The sequence below is a fragment of the Aquila chrysaetos genome, chromosome 17, assembly GCF_900496995.4.
Source record: "Aquila chrysaetos chrysaetos chromosome 17, bAquChr1.4, whole genome shotgun sequence".
NCBI lineage: Eukaryota > Metazoa > Chordata > Aves > Accipitriformes > Accipitridae > Aquila > Aquila chrysaetos.
In genome coordinates this window covers 29,021,477-29,036,101 of record NC_044020.1, presented here as the reverse complement: position 1 = coordinate 29,036,101, position 14,625 = coordinate 29,021,477, and the positions used below count along the sequence as shown (strand labels likewise).

Here is a 14,625-nt window from a genome sequence, read left to right as displayed (position 1 = left end):
CCAGCATAAGCCTCAGAAGACAGAGAATTTAATTTGGGGTCATACTTGAGGTTTAAATATTATGACCTTATCAGGGTAATGAGAACTATCTTGGGAAAATATTTAGGAAAAGGAATTCTTGGTTAGCCTCAGATAAAGTAGAGTTTTCTTACCTTTAGAATTTCTTGATGATTTTCTGATGCGTATAATCGTCCATCTCGAACAATGTCTTCTATCAGTTGTTGGTAATCCTCTGGAAAATAAAGATCAGTTGAGTGACTGTGACATCCTTTGGGAGGATTAATAGCCAGACATTAGCTAGACCTCCTCTTCAAGACAGAGCTGAGAAATTTAGTATCCAGTTAATTACTCAGTGTCTCTCAAGCTGCTGTAGTCTAATCACATTAAAATTCTGTACTGCTTTAGAACAGTAATTTTGAGTCATCCTTATAAATACTAACTTATCCCCAGAAAACTACTCAGTCCAGATAATAATGCTTTATTATCTGCATTTTAGAGATGAAGAAACAAGGCCAGGGATATGAAATAACTGTCGAAGGTTATACGTGAAGTCAGCAGCACAGTCAGGAACAGATCCTTGTTTTCTGCCCTGAGAACAGCTCTCATTTGGATTCTTGAATCACCTGCTTGATACACATTTTCTCATCACTCACAAAATTGCACTGCTGTTTGGAAAAGAGATGGACTAACAGCTGCCAAAGGTATCTTAGAAAAGTCTTAGTTTTAGTTACATCCCAAAGTCCAAAATATACAGTTTAATGCATAATTTATATGACAAGCTAGATTGTTTTAAAACGTGGATTTATGACAGTGGTTAATGAAAGGATATTTCTTTTTGCATCACTGTTTTAGTTTGTTGGACTTGTGATTTTATTAACTTATAATTTTCAAAATTGTGTGGGTTACCAGTAGGACTTGATTGAAGAGGCTTCCTAAAATGCACAGCAATTAATGGTATTCTCATTATGCATATGATAAATGCCAATTAAAAGGAGTCTCACTGAATTCAGTGGGATAAGGATTAAGTTTAAAGAATTCTGTGTAACTTTCTGTCCATCCTTTAAGTATTAGGAAAAGTAATAAAATTAAAATTAGGTATTATTTCAAAGTCTTTGTAACTGGTTTTGAAGTAATTCACTGGACTTGAAATGAGTTACATCAAATTTTTCCTCATTCTTCTCTCTCTGTCATCAGCATAAGAGAGATTCTAAAGGACAACTTTCTATAATTCAGATATAACACGAAGATGGAAAACAATCCCATTCTCACCATCGTAAGTCACATAGGGGACCTGAAATCCTTTGCCACTGTTTCCTTCATTTGACTTGAACTGAATCCAGAGCTTCCTCGATCTTGAGGTAAATGCAATAGGTCTCTCATAAGTCTGACATGTTTCATATGTAGTAATTGAAGTAGGAGAAGCTAGAAAGAAGGTTAAATAAATAAATAAATGTTCTTTATAAATAACTTTTTGCACCCTTCCTGATCTAGAGGTCAGAAATATCAAATTGATAAGACACTTCTCAGCTCATGTATTCCTGAGAGCAGAATTTTTTTGTGATAGAAGGGATGTTGCAGCTACCTGTCTATAAGGAGCAGTTTTTCCACAAAGGTAATGGGAACCCCTCTGTCCCACAGCAAGAAGCTTAAGTAGACAGGGAGGTTTCAGAGATTTTTTTTTGAACATTTATAAAATGACTATCAATATTACTTGTTTTGTGTACTACTCTAGCATTGAATTCCAGGGTTCCCATATGCTGGGCCCAGATAGGTAAGAACAAGTCAGCTGCATCCCAAGCAGATGTGGTAACCAGCTCCTTACACACCCAGTTTGGGGAGTTCATCTGAGAGCAATAAACCACTTCTCAGAATGTAATAGCCTGGTGTAGTGATTCTGACCAAAAGACCATCGCACACCAAGGAGCTGGTGATCCACCAGTTAACCCGGGTACAGCCAGGCCTGTGCTGTGCTGCTTGTCCAGCGTGGCCTTCAGGTCTGTGTTGTGCCGCACAAATCCCATGGCTGCAGGATAACCTCAGCCCGCTGGTGGTAATGAGAGGAACTTGCAGGCAGCTCCCACTTGGTACCAGTGACTATGCTACTGTGTGGCCTTGCCTTTAACTAAAAGTGCAGCAAGAAGTGCTCATGAGAACATTGTTTCTGTTTGACAGCAGAAATGATAGAGTTGTTTCCTTGTAAGAAAATCCTGTAACGGCTCGAATGAAAGGGCAAAATCTCTTATAGAAGAGATAGGACAGGGTGTGCCCAGCATGCTGTGTGTGGATCGGAGGCCATTTGATACCTGTGGTTCCCACCATCTAAAGGGATGTAGGATTATCTATACTATTGTCTCCTTATAATGATAGCTCTAATAAATAGCATTTAAAATGATACCTTACAGAATCTCAGTGCCTTTTTTACTGGGATCATCATGGACCAGCACCTCCCAGTACAAAACACCTGCTTGCAGCTTTGAAAAGAAAATGTCATTTTTCTATACTGAAACGGAGCTAATAGCTGGGAACCAGAAAGACCCCCATTTGCCCCTAACGTAAGTAATAGATAGAGGGTGCATGATGTCTTCAAGTCATTATGAATGTATCATAAGGCTCCTCTAAGTTGAAATGAATTTCAAACAAAAGTTAAAAATAGCTTCTTACCTAGTTCAAAAAACCTACTCCATAGCCACAGGATGATTAGGGAAAATAACAACTGTAACCTAAAATCTGAACTTGCTACGGCTGATTCAACTTTCAACAATGTTAGCAAAAAGAGACCTTTTGAATTGAATGGGATTTGGATTCTGGAAGTGCAAAATAGTGGATCTAACTGTAACTCTGGAACTGCCATTAGTTTTTCCACAGTAATGTTAGCAGCTGACTGTACATGAACTATGATAAATATTCACAAGATCTACTCTTAGGATGCCAAACATACAGTGATCACAAAGCAGAACTCTGAAAAACTGCCCTCATTTTCCAGTGTTGTTGTTCTGGTACTGTTATTGGTACTGAAGTGGAGGTCAAACATTTCCCTGATGTGCCTGGCTTTACTCACTGTTGGAACCACAGTTTGGGATTAGAAGGATGACTAGTTTGTTTTGCTACAGTAAGTGCTTTGCTTTCAAAAAACTCATCTGGACAGACACAATTCCTTCTATCTATAGTGAGCAGGTTTCTTCTTCTGATATACAGAGATGTCAACACAAGCCCTCAAGGATAAAAAGTTGTGAAAATTGTTTCAGCAAATAAAATACACTGTTTTAGCAAGTAAAATATGCTGTTTTAAACAAAGCTCCATATGAACAATTGCCTTTCAGGTTTGGTGCTTCTTGGAGATTTAACAACAGATCACCACAAGCTGGATGCCTGCATAGGACTGAAGGAGGAGTACATCTTATTGGTGTGTCAACTTCAGAAGTTGTTGAATTAACTTCATAATCAAAGACACAACACACCCCCCACTCCACATAAAATTGGGAAAACTTTGGATTTCTTGAGGGTGTCAGGTGTACCAACCTGTGTCACTGCCCAGACTTAGCAGTATATATATACTTGCAAATGGTAAGTGAGAGCACAATTTGTACAGATGACAGGAGACAGCTCTCCCAATATAACTTAGCATAGCTTTGTTGACTTCTAGAGTGGCAGTGATCTATCCCACGTGATAACTGGGCCAGACAGAAGCCCATTAACTGATTTGTGATTCAGCTAAGACACTTGAATAATTAATATCACTCTGTTAATTGTTATTGGTACAGTGTTCTGTTTTAACTTGCAGTGCCAGTTCATTCAATAATCCTTTTAGAAACACCGGATAGATGAAGACAGTCATCCCTTCAATATGAACTTTCCACTCAGCCAGTTTGCAATAAATATTTATATAACCCATGTCTGGCAACTTACCACTTTTTCTCATTACTAAAACATCACCACATTCATCTTCAATCGGGAGAAATATCTCAGGTACTACGATGAGTATTCTTCTCTTTGGGGGTGGATTTATATTCCAAATGCATTCAACATTAGCTGGGTAGTCTCCAGGATAGTTGGGTGATTCAATGTAGCCAGTATAATCCCCAAGTTCTCCTCCACAGTGCTGGTCTGTGGAGAAACAGAAATTAGCATTTGTGTTAGCTGATTAGCTAATTTGAGGTGTTTTTCTAGATCTGTCAAGAACAAGTCTAAACTCCTCCTTGTGGCTTTAGAAATGCATACATTCTCCAGCTGCCTCTTTGTTTAGCACGGAAAGCCTTTAAAGGAATACTTGATCTGCAGGGCTGCTCCAACTGATTTGCAAAACCTTAATGCTGGGTGTATAAACTGATTCAACACTTCATTCAGGCTGCTTTAACATTTCATTAAGAAATGAACACAGGTAAGTAAACATGATCCCATTGTGGAGGTACTCACATGGTGGTTACCACTGAGACCATGCTGACGTGCAGAAGGTATTCTGGTTTAACTTCACTTGTTTTTTAACCTGATTTAGCCGAATGAGTGTGATGATCCTAATAGCCAACCTTATCTTGATTACAGATCTGCCTTGCTTTATCTTAGATTAAACCAGTTAGTAAGGAATCTCCACTGACAGATCAGTTTTACTTTCTGAGTTTTCAAAACTCCTATTGAATTTGCCACAGAAGCCCGATTCAGTAAGTTACTTAAGCTTGATCTCTCCAGGCCTACTCACCCACATGAAACTAGATATATGTTTAAATATTTTGCTTAATCCAAGCCTCAAAGATTCTGAAAGGTCAGAAATTGCTTGAAAACAGGGAGTATCTAAGACAGAGAAGTGAAAAGGATGGTTTTATTTTACAGGAAAATCATCAGACTTCTTCAAATTCCTCACAAATATCTAATTTACTTAAATTACATTAGAAATTATGATAGCCTTCAAAGACACGTGGCACATCATCAAAATAAAAACTTATGATAGACTTGCAAATGAACAGTTAGTTTAGATGACATTACCTAATTATTATAGAGATGGTCTCTTAAATGAGCATGGTAGAGATGAAAAAAATTGCTTCCCTAAAAGAATCAGCCATTCACAAAAGATCAAATAAAATTGCACTGGAATCCTTAGGGATATTTATAATGTTAATTGAAGATAGGAGGCTGAGTACTGCAAAAAACCCTATGAGAAGATTTCACTGTCGTGAGCGATTACCTGGCAATTGCAGTATGCATGACCATATCTCCTGGTTTTTTATAATTATTATAAAATGACAGTTACTCTGATAGAAGATATTGTGCTCTACAGAGACACAGAGGAATATGCATCACTGCAAGCCAACTTAGAGGATCTGGAAACCAAAAGCTCTGTAGTTTTAACTTGTAGCTGGCACTCTGCCAAATTACATTGAAGCTAAAATGATCATATGCATCAAGTGGCACTTTTCCAGTTTTTTTTCTCATTGTTTTCCCAATTTTTACAATTCCCTCTGGCAGTAGATATATGCTAATTAGGAAATACAGAATTGAAGTCCAGCCTGACAGATGGAACCTTCAAGTTGCAGTTCAGATCCAAAGATAGGTTTCATCTCACAACTAATATAAATGAAACTTACTTTTGCAGTGTGTAACGTTAGTGGAGCCATCAAAATCAGTACTTGTGTTCCCAGGGCAGGTGATGCAGTAGTTTTGACCAAACTCAGGCTGGTATGTTCCCACAGGGCATCGGATACATCTGTGTGTTGTAGAGTTGTAGTAGTGTCCAGGAGAACAATGAACTGTGAGGTATGAGGTGTATTATTTTCAGAAAGTAGCAATCTTCAGTGCAGAGAGAACTTTCCTCTACCCTGGACATATGTCATGACCCCTGTTTTGCAGTATACTTATTAGACCATAAGAGGCAAAAAAGACATCGTCTCCCTGTATTTGCCATTATAAAGGACCTTCTAACTAGGATTATGTTCCAAAGACTAGAGCTAAACCCTTACAAATTTGTAACACGTGCTACATAGGTCTCTCACTGTATTTAATACAGTGGTTTCCAATGAGTTTGTAACAAATGGAGGCTGATACCTATCTGCCTCAACAATAAAAATGCCTTTCACAATAGCAAGAGAGAGGTTTCCATTAGTGTCTGTTTGCCAGGGCCAGCATGTCATTCCAGTAACTAAACCAAAATGCATTTGGGCAGATTCCTTCTTCAGCATTTGCACTGCAAGTTGACATTATGGAACACGCAACGCGTTGCACGCTTACAGTTTCTGCCTAGCCCATTAATAATCAATCCTTAACTTCATATAATTTTTGTAGTGTTTAGTTTTTCTAGTTTGGTAAATAAAAATATACAGGATGTGAAGGCTAAAGCATTGTCTAATGGAAGTTTGTCTTATTTCTTGCCATGCAGCAGAGCCAATTCACTTACCAGTTGCAGCGCTGACTCTGCACCTGCCTGTGGTAAATTCCAAAGAAAACCATAAAGCCTGTTAAGTCTCTGCAGCTTTGGGAGATCATTCCTAGTTTCCGGATTTCCTGACCATTTAATTTAATCACACACAGTGTTTCTACATACAGTGACTATGTTTGTTTTGGAGCCTTTAAAGCCCCTTGGCATTGAAGATTACAAACAAAAGGGCAAGCAGCGGGAATATGAATTGTGGAGAGATTTTAAATTCACCTTTGGTTTCACAGTCTTGAAAGGAAACAGCACCTTCATACTTGGTCACAAGCCCACCGCCACATGGAAAGCAGAGGGTCCTTCCTGGTTCAGGCTGGTATGTACCAAGAGGACAGACTCTACAAGGTTTAAAACCATCTGAAGAATAGTGCCCAGGAGAACACTGCCCTAGAAATTGAAAATGATCATCTGTATTAGTGAGCTGACTTTTCTGGACAAAGTATAAAACCCACTAGTAGTTAGCAATGCTTCCTTTAACTTAAAGATGTGACAACAAGACAGCTGCAGATCAAATTCGAATCTTACCTGCTGATTTTGTATTGTTCCTGTAACTGCTTCCTAAAAACACCACCAGTAAATTCAACTAGTTTCTTAATAAGCCCTTTGCTACCTATGTTTCTGTTTGGTTTTTCTTTTAGCAAGGGCTCTATTAAGATGTTGTTAGAATACTTTGTACTTTCACCAAGTCTTTCATCTGAGAATTTCAAAGCACTTTGTAGGAAAAAATGAGTCTTTGCACCAGATCTATGAAGCAAGTAATTGTTTTTTTATATCCCCATTTTATAGATACGGAAACAGCAGATTATGGGATTTACCAGACTGGATGGGACCAGTCCAGCACCCTGTCTGTGAGAAGAGCTGATACCAGCAGCTTTCCAGGTAGCTGTGAAAACTAGTGCTTGTCAGAAGCTCTTCTGCCAGAAAACGGTGATGTGTGTAAAGCAAAGCACTTTGTGAATGAGTCTACTGACAGATACGAGGTAGTTTCCAAACTTGCTCAGCAAGCAATTTCTGATAGGTGTTTGTTTGGCTTGGTTCTTGCTAGCTTGAGTACTTTACTCCTTGACAACCTACCTGAGAATCAGGATGTCAAGTTTTTCAAGATTATGGCATTAATGCCTATCTTCACACCACCCCAGCCTGGGAGACCAGCACCTTGAGATGTTAGGTGTTCCCTGAGGTTGCCTAATCCCAATACTTTGTAATTTAGCTTCCCTGAGAACTAAACAGCAGGCAGAAACAACTGGCTTGAAAACCTGAAAGTTTTGAGGGCTCTGGGTGGGGTTGGGGTCTCTTAAGAACCCTGATACTTACTGAGAAATGCTGGGGGTTTCCAGTATCTTGGGTACTTGGCACTTAGGATGAACCAGAGCTCCAGAGCGAAAGCAAAGTTCAAGTTCTGTCCCCACAAAAGTCAAACTATGGACACCTGTGGGACCAGGATCTCTGGGATTTAGTTGCGCTTCCATCCCAGCTGGCTGGAATATGACTGTACAAGCTGGCTGTTGTGACACAGACCTCTGAGAAATATTATATTACTAATTTGAAGACACTTCTGCTATTGTTTTTGTAGCAAAACTGATCCATCTGGTCTGGTCCAACTGGTCACTGTACTTTAATACGAAGGCAGTTAATGAAGAGCAGATTTGGATCTGGATTTTAGTATGAAAATTAAGTACATGTGGAGCATGGCTTACACACATCCTTTTAAAGAAGCGGTACAGTTGGGTTTTAATACTGCTAAATATCTGATGCTTTCAGCACTCATGTCTCAGTCCCTACCTGTATATAAGAATGAGCTAACTTGCTCCCTTCTTGCCTTCTGTATTGAAATTGCCAACAAAATAGATCTGAGGTGATTTCCCTGAGAAATGCCCCAAATGACTAGGTTTTCTAATTGTGTTTTGGCCTTGTACCTACATGGATCACATGTAAATTAAGTAATCACAGCATGTTATTCACTTGCAGCTACAACATAGAGTTCTACGCAAGAGGCACTTAAAACCTCTTACATAGTTGTTGTACGTGCCTCACCTGTAGGGGTGGGGATTTCAGTCATAGCTTATTTGTTACTACACAGACATTACCGATCCAGAAGATATGATGCAAAAATACTATTGACTACAGCTGGTGAGTACATTTCTAACAAAATCTGTGTTCATCAAAATACACTGTTTCATCGCATATGCTGACAGATTTTATGGAGACATACTGATTTTGATAAAATCTTTGACAGGGAGGTTTATGAAGTCCAAAGCATATTCTCTCTTGCCACTTTCAGAGAAAGAAAAAAGGGGAGAGTTGAGCAGAAAAACAGACTGTTGTGATCTGACAACAAACATTTTGAGACAGATCCACTCTGCAAAAATAATCAGAAGGGTTTCTTTTTGTTGTTATGCAGAACAATAATTCAAATGCAAGCCTTGAAACAACACAATCTTTCTCCCCTAGTTGTTGTGCTGCTTTGGTCAGTATTCTATAGTCAACCTCTACAAACTCAGTTTTTATTTTGATAATCTATTCTTGTTGGATTTTGGATAAATACAAACCAACATAACAAAGATGCACAGGCATATCAAGAATTTTCTTGTGATAGTTCCTTCATACAGTAAATCAGCAAAATCTACTGTATGTTTGGACTGGAGACACTAGAGTTATTTTTTATTCAGTGGATGGGGAAAAAGCAGCAGTTTCTCAAGTGACATTCATTGTGTGCTCACTCCAGATATCCTTGAAGAAAGCATTAATGTAAATTACATGGATGAGTTTTAAAGGTAGAACTTGTGTCACAGATAGGACAGATTTCTTTCAAAGTCAAATAATGTATCTGCTGTAAATTAGATTTTGGTCACCTGTAATGAAATAAGGTAAAGAAAATAATTAACAGTTGTGTCTTAAAACCTTATCTTGATCAAGTTACAGTAGAAGAACAGCTCTCTTTTGAAATCAGGTATTCTCATCATTATCATCTAATTTATGTATCATGAAGTTGAGTCAGAGATGCTACATCACTTGCCAAAAGCTACAGTGAATTCAAGCAGCGTTGAAACTAGCAGTCATTAGCTCTGAGTCCAGGTTACAGATCCCTGCAGCATAACTATCTCAAAATTATGGTTGCTGCTGATTAGACCAGGTAAACTGCATCTCAGGCAAAACATTAAATCAGCAAGTTCATTAGACTCACCAATACCAGTCCAAAGTAATCCATCCCTTTGGCTCACAATATACCTGACGAGTCCTTACAAGTCGAGGTATGTCCTGATTCCATACCTGACTTGAAGCAAAGTGCTTTGCTTGGCTTGCTCATTTCCATACCACAACTCACATTGCTGTAGCAGGTCCCATCTTCTTGTTGGCAATGTCAGTGGATGGAACAAGCTAAAACATTTTGCGTATTGCTTGTAAGCACACAGAGATTTCTTCTGTTACCTTTACAAGACAGAAGTGTGGAAGACTCTCTCCTCTTTTAGCCTCCATGCCTCACAGGCTCTGTGGCAACACCTAATCCTTTTATAATCAAATTAAACTTGCCTCCACATTCTGACACATTCCGGGCGCCCGCTACTCCCTGTCCATCGTTACTTGGGCAAGGCTCACAGGTAAGTTGACCTTCTGTGTCTTGGTATGTTCCTGGTGAGCAAGGAATGCACTGATTATGTTCTCCGCTATAAAAGGTGCCCGTGCTGCAGGTAACTGAGAAAAGAAAAGGGGAATCTACATAAGGACTTTCATTTTGATCACATTATTTGCCTTCATATCAAACATTTAGAAAAGATGGATCTCTTTGGCTCCAGTATTATAGTTGCATATGTTTTGCGTATGTTAGTCCAGGATCCTCACCTAATGTAAACAGGCCCAGCTCCACTGCGGTCTAGGTCAATTTACATCAGGGCGAGGTCCTTCTTCTATTGTTTAAGCTGTTAAATGGCATTGTACTGCACTGAAGTGTTTATCGGACATATGTTGTTAATAAAGCTGATGCAGTCTTAAAATGGTATATTGCAGTTTAATTAAAACAGTGGTGCATAACGTATGGGAAGTGATGTGAATTCTCAGTTTACACTAGGTGCATTTACGTGTTGGTTTTATGGCAGACAACTACAAAAATTCTGTCTCCTGAGATCAGTTCTAGAGATTTCTCTGAGGGCAATGTATCCCATGTAATATTTTATGTCTCTTGACACTCAAACACCCCAACTGGAAAGTGTTTTCAGTACAGATATGAATACACATGCTTTTCTTGCTGCAACAGGGCACATAACTGCAGTAAACATTTTTCTCTGCTGGATATAGGTAGTTAAAATGTATGGGTTTCTAGACACTAATAGCAACAGTCTTTCCATACAGTTTCTAAATCACTGTTCTTATATGAAAACGTGTTCCTATATGATGAAAACAGCCTCTGAACCAGCTCATTAGAGGCACCTACCAGATCTGCACTTAACTATTTGGTTTTGCTTGTAAATCACTTGGTGTCTAAAAGAAGCTGGAAAAATAGATATGTTGATTTTGAAAAGATGACTCTAAGTTATTAGAAAGCTCGCAGTGCTGAGAACTGCCATTAATAGGTTTGCGCTAGCACCCTGCCCCCAGTAAAGCACTAGAGCTTGATAACCTCAGAAAAGGCTTAAAGAAATCAGGTATTCATAACGTTAAAATAGATTTCTATAGATTCTTTTTTTTAATTGGACCTCTTGAGTGTTAAATATATATATATCCATGGGTCACGGATTATTTAGTGGTGAGGAGAGTGAGAGAGGTGATATAAAACTCAATACAGAGCATCTAGGCAAACACCATATTATTGTTTTACAGAACTGTAATTATGTTTTTGTAAGATGCTGGGAGTAACTGGGAACTATTTGCCAACATTGCCTTGTGGCAGGCCTTGATACATACCAACTGACATCATGGTAATGTATGCATATATATGCTTCTTTTGTTTTCCTGCAATCATTTAATGAACTCCCTTCAAAGTCTTCTGAACTGTCAATGGTCCATGCACATATGCTGAGTAATACTGATCTAAATCGTCTGTTACCTCATAGATTTCCTGCGGGGCTCACTATGGACGAGTTAATTTTGGATTGCTTGTTTTGGGGGATATGGCTGAATAGAATTGTTGGGACTTACCACATTTTCCATCCTGCAGCACTTGCCCTGTACTGCAAGCTTCATGCCCTTCAGTAGCTTTAGCTGGCTTCTGAGCCACTTCATATTCTGTCCCAGAAAACTGAATGTAAAATTGCTGTTTATTAATAGATTTCCTCAATGTTTTGATTGCAGTTTGCAGCTTCTGCTCCATCCTTTTCCGAACACAGTCAATGTTACAGGTGTCTAGATGGGAAATGATAACAAAACTAGAAGCAATTGAGATTCATGTTTAAAAAGGGTGCTTAACAAAAAGCTTAGCCTGCATCGCACTATGACACCTCTGTTTGCTTCACTGTCTTCTCCATACAAAATGTAGAAGCAGCTTACTGTATTCAAAATCAGGCCTTTTAAAGGGACAAGACAGTACATGAGGTCCATCAAACTGAGTTTCATGGCCTGCAAGTGCGTACCGAGTGCTGCTATCGTATATCTAGCATTAAGAAATTGGTTATACTGAGTGGACAGGGAGAGGGCTGCAGAAAGTATCAATCCCATTGTGTTGTACTTCCAGTTATGCGTTCAGTCTGCCACCACTAATGTTTCTGAATTTTGTCTGCCCATGCTTTACTCAGCTGATTGGGAATTATTCCCACTTCCCTGACCAAAATACCCGACTGACATAAAGAAAGGTGCTTTCTGGCACGATTACTGTTTGAATCACTTTGCTAGTGAGGTATCCCTCAGGGTTAAGAAACCTGCCTTTGAGGACTGACATGTTTATAGAATTCAGACCACGTTTTCTTTGGCTGGGTTTTATAGCATAATATTCCATCTCATGAATAACTTGAAGCAATTCTTTTTCTTCCTTGAATTTGTTATGCAAACATGAATTTTCCAAATGTGTGATAAAAATGTTTGATTCTCAGACTGAAGTTTCAGCAACTTAACATTTTGGAGGATATTTTTATCATCATCGTTGCAGAACTTCTACCTAATCCTTACGTTCTCTGTGCATCAATTAGCACTTCTGCTGTTTAAAGAAATCAGACTAAATTGAAGTACATGACTTAACTCAAGGCTTTGAAGGAATTTTGCTGCAGGTTCAATCTTTGTTCCTTTGGCTTAATTTCATACCTGATTCCTTTCAATTAAATCTCTGAAACTTTGAGTTTGGAAGGGCTGTCGAATGAGGCTTGTGCTAAAAGGTTTGTGTGGCAGCTTGATGAAATAGCATCAAAGAGATTCTAACACACCGAGGAACTGAATTCTGATTTCTCTCCACAGACAGATCTTTCACAAACCTGTGACTTCTTCTGACTTCATCTCCACTTCAAACTCTGCGGTGATATGGGATACTTCTTTTGATGGTGACTTGCGGCCTCGGCGTTTTTTCTTGGAGGAATCGCACTTGAGATTCACAAAGGTCACCTGGCAGTTGTCTGTACAAGGGAATTGACCTCCTTTGTATAAGAGAAGCAACATAGAAAAGAAATCAAGTAGCAAAGTAGCAAGTGGCAGGCTAATAAGCAATATCTCAGCTGGGTTATCATGAATGCAGTGACAGGCTTCATAACATTTCACATGCGTTGTTAGACACCACCTTCTCTGTGCAATTTTGGGTTTGCTCATTTTCCTAGTGAACGCAGGAGGCAAAAATACAGTGTGGTGATGCTCAGCTGCACAGTGGTACCTTTCATGCCTGTAATTGCCTGACTCTCTTCTGCATAAGGATTAGAAAGCTCTTTACAGAAACTAGTTAAGATCAGCAATACTATATACAGTCATTTGATGGTTAAACAAAGCAAGAGAGTCAATTTTTGTAAATTCATGGGAGCAGCAGGCCTGGGCCTCTAGAAACTACCACCTGGTATTCCAACCCTTTCAGCAATGATAAAGGTTTTAAAAGCCTTTGATTGGGAGGTTATGAAAATATACTGGAAGGCTTTATCTGAGGGGAAATCATAGAATGACAGAATCATTTAGGTTGGAAAAGACCCTTAAGAACATCGAATCCAACCGTTAGCCTAACACTGCCAATTCCACCACTAAACCATGTCCCTAAGTGCCATGTCTATACGTCTTTTAAATACCTCCAGGGATGGTGACTCAACCACTTCCCTGGGCAGCCTGTTCCAATGCCTGACAACACTTTTGGTGAAGAAACTTTTCCTAATATCCCATCTAAACCTCCCCTGGCACAACTTGAGGCCATTTGCTCTCATCCTGTCACAAGCCAGAGGAACTGAATGCCCTCATCAATTATGTGTAACCACTGAGGAGAAAGGCCACAACCTGTTGGGACACAATCACATAAGCACTCTCTCCCTATATAAAGAAATCTATGTGAAAAACATCCTTTTTGTGATAGGCAATGGACCTTCCAGGTCAGGGAGAAATTTCTAGCACTCAAGCCACCAGTGTGTGGTTGTATGATATAATCTTTCTGTTAGACTCAGAAGTTCAGATGACATAACGAACACAAAGCAAAGCAAGCAAAGGACAAGAAAGCGCCTCCAAGAAATACATTCCTGTGGTGACTGTATGGACCAAAAAACCCAACTTCTATGACTTTAAAAATGAGTCTGATAATCACATCTTATTAAAAGAAGACAATACATAAGGACAAGGTAAGCATCTTGACAACTGAGACTTGTTTTAAGCTTATACTTGGAAAATTAGAGAGATAAATGTCTAGATTGCAGGGTAAAGATAAAATATGAGTCTAAATTTTAAAAATAAAATCTTTAAACCATTAGCATTTTTTTAGGATGGCTATTTTTACTCTTCTCTGTTCAGGGCTCAAATATGGCTCCTCACTCACTAGCAAAAGTGGTGGTAAGACAGATCCACAACAGAGTATATCACCAGCAGACGTTTGCTGTAAGCTGCTAAATTGCTTTAAGCCACAATAGGAGCTGTTGCAATTACATCAATACTGTGTATTAAAATCTGGAAAATTTTGAGTTAATATTAAATTTAAATGAACTCCAAATATTTTAAGCTGTGGAAATGCACAGCAATAACAGCCAAACACTCTTTAATTGTCCCTGTCATAATATCAAGGGGATGGAGGACAAGAAATAAATGTAATGAAGATCTGTTAAATCCATATAACT

The 14,625-nt window shown here is 38.9% G+C and overlaps 1 protein-coding gene across 2 annotated transcripts in view; it reads right to left on the bottom strand.

Moving 5' to 3' along the window:
• Positions 1 to 14,625, bottom strand: part of SCUBE1 (signal peptide, CUB domain and EGF like domain containing 1) — a 254,966-nt gene that overhangs the window by 7,832 nt on the left and 232,509 nt on the right. For both annotated transcript variants that reach the window (XM_030041173.2, XM_030041174.2), the window contains 8 exons: positions 12,811 to 12,969; positions 11,549 to 11,752; positions 9,947 to 10,108; positions 6,635 to 6,802; positions 5,577 to 5,738; positions 3,907 to 4,104; positions 1,270 to 1,422; positions 153 to 232 (listed from right to left, as the gene is read on the bottom strand). In XM_030041173.2, the coding sequence (XP_029897033.1) occupies positions 153 to 232; positions 1,270 to 1,422; positions 3,907 to 4,104; positions 5,577 to 5,738; positions 6,635 to 6,802; positions 9,947 to 10,108; positions 11,549 to 11,752; positions 12,811 to 12,969 (1,286 nt within the window). The remainder of the gene's footprint in view (positions 1 to 152; positions 233 to 1,269; positions 1,423 to 3,906; positions 4,105 to 5,576; positions 5,739 to 6,634; positions 6,803 to 9,946; positions 10,109 to 11,548; positions 11,753 to 12,810; positions 12,970 to 14,625) is intronic.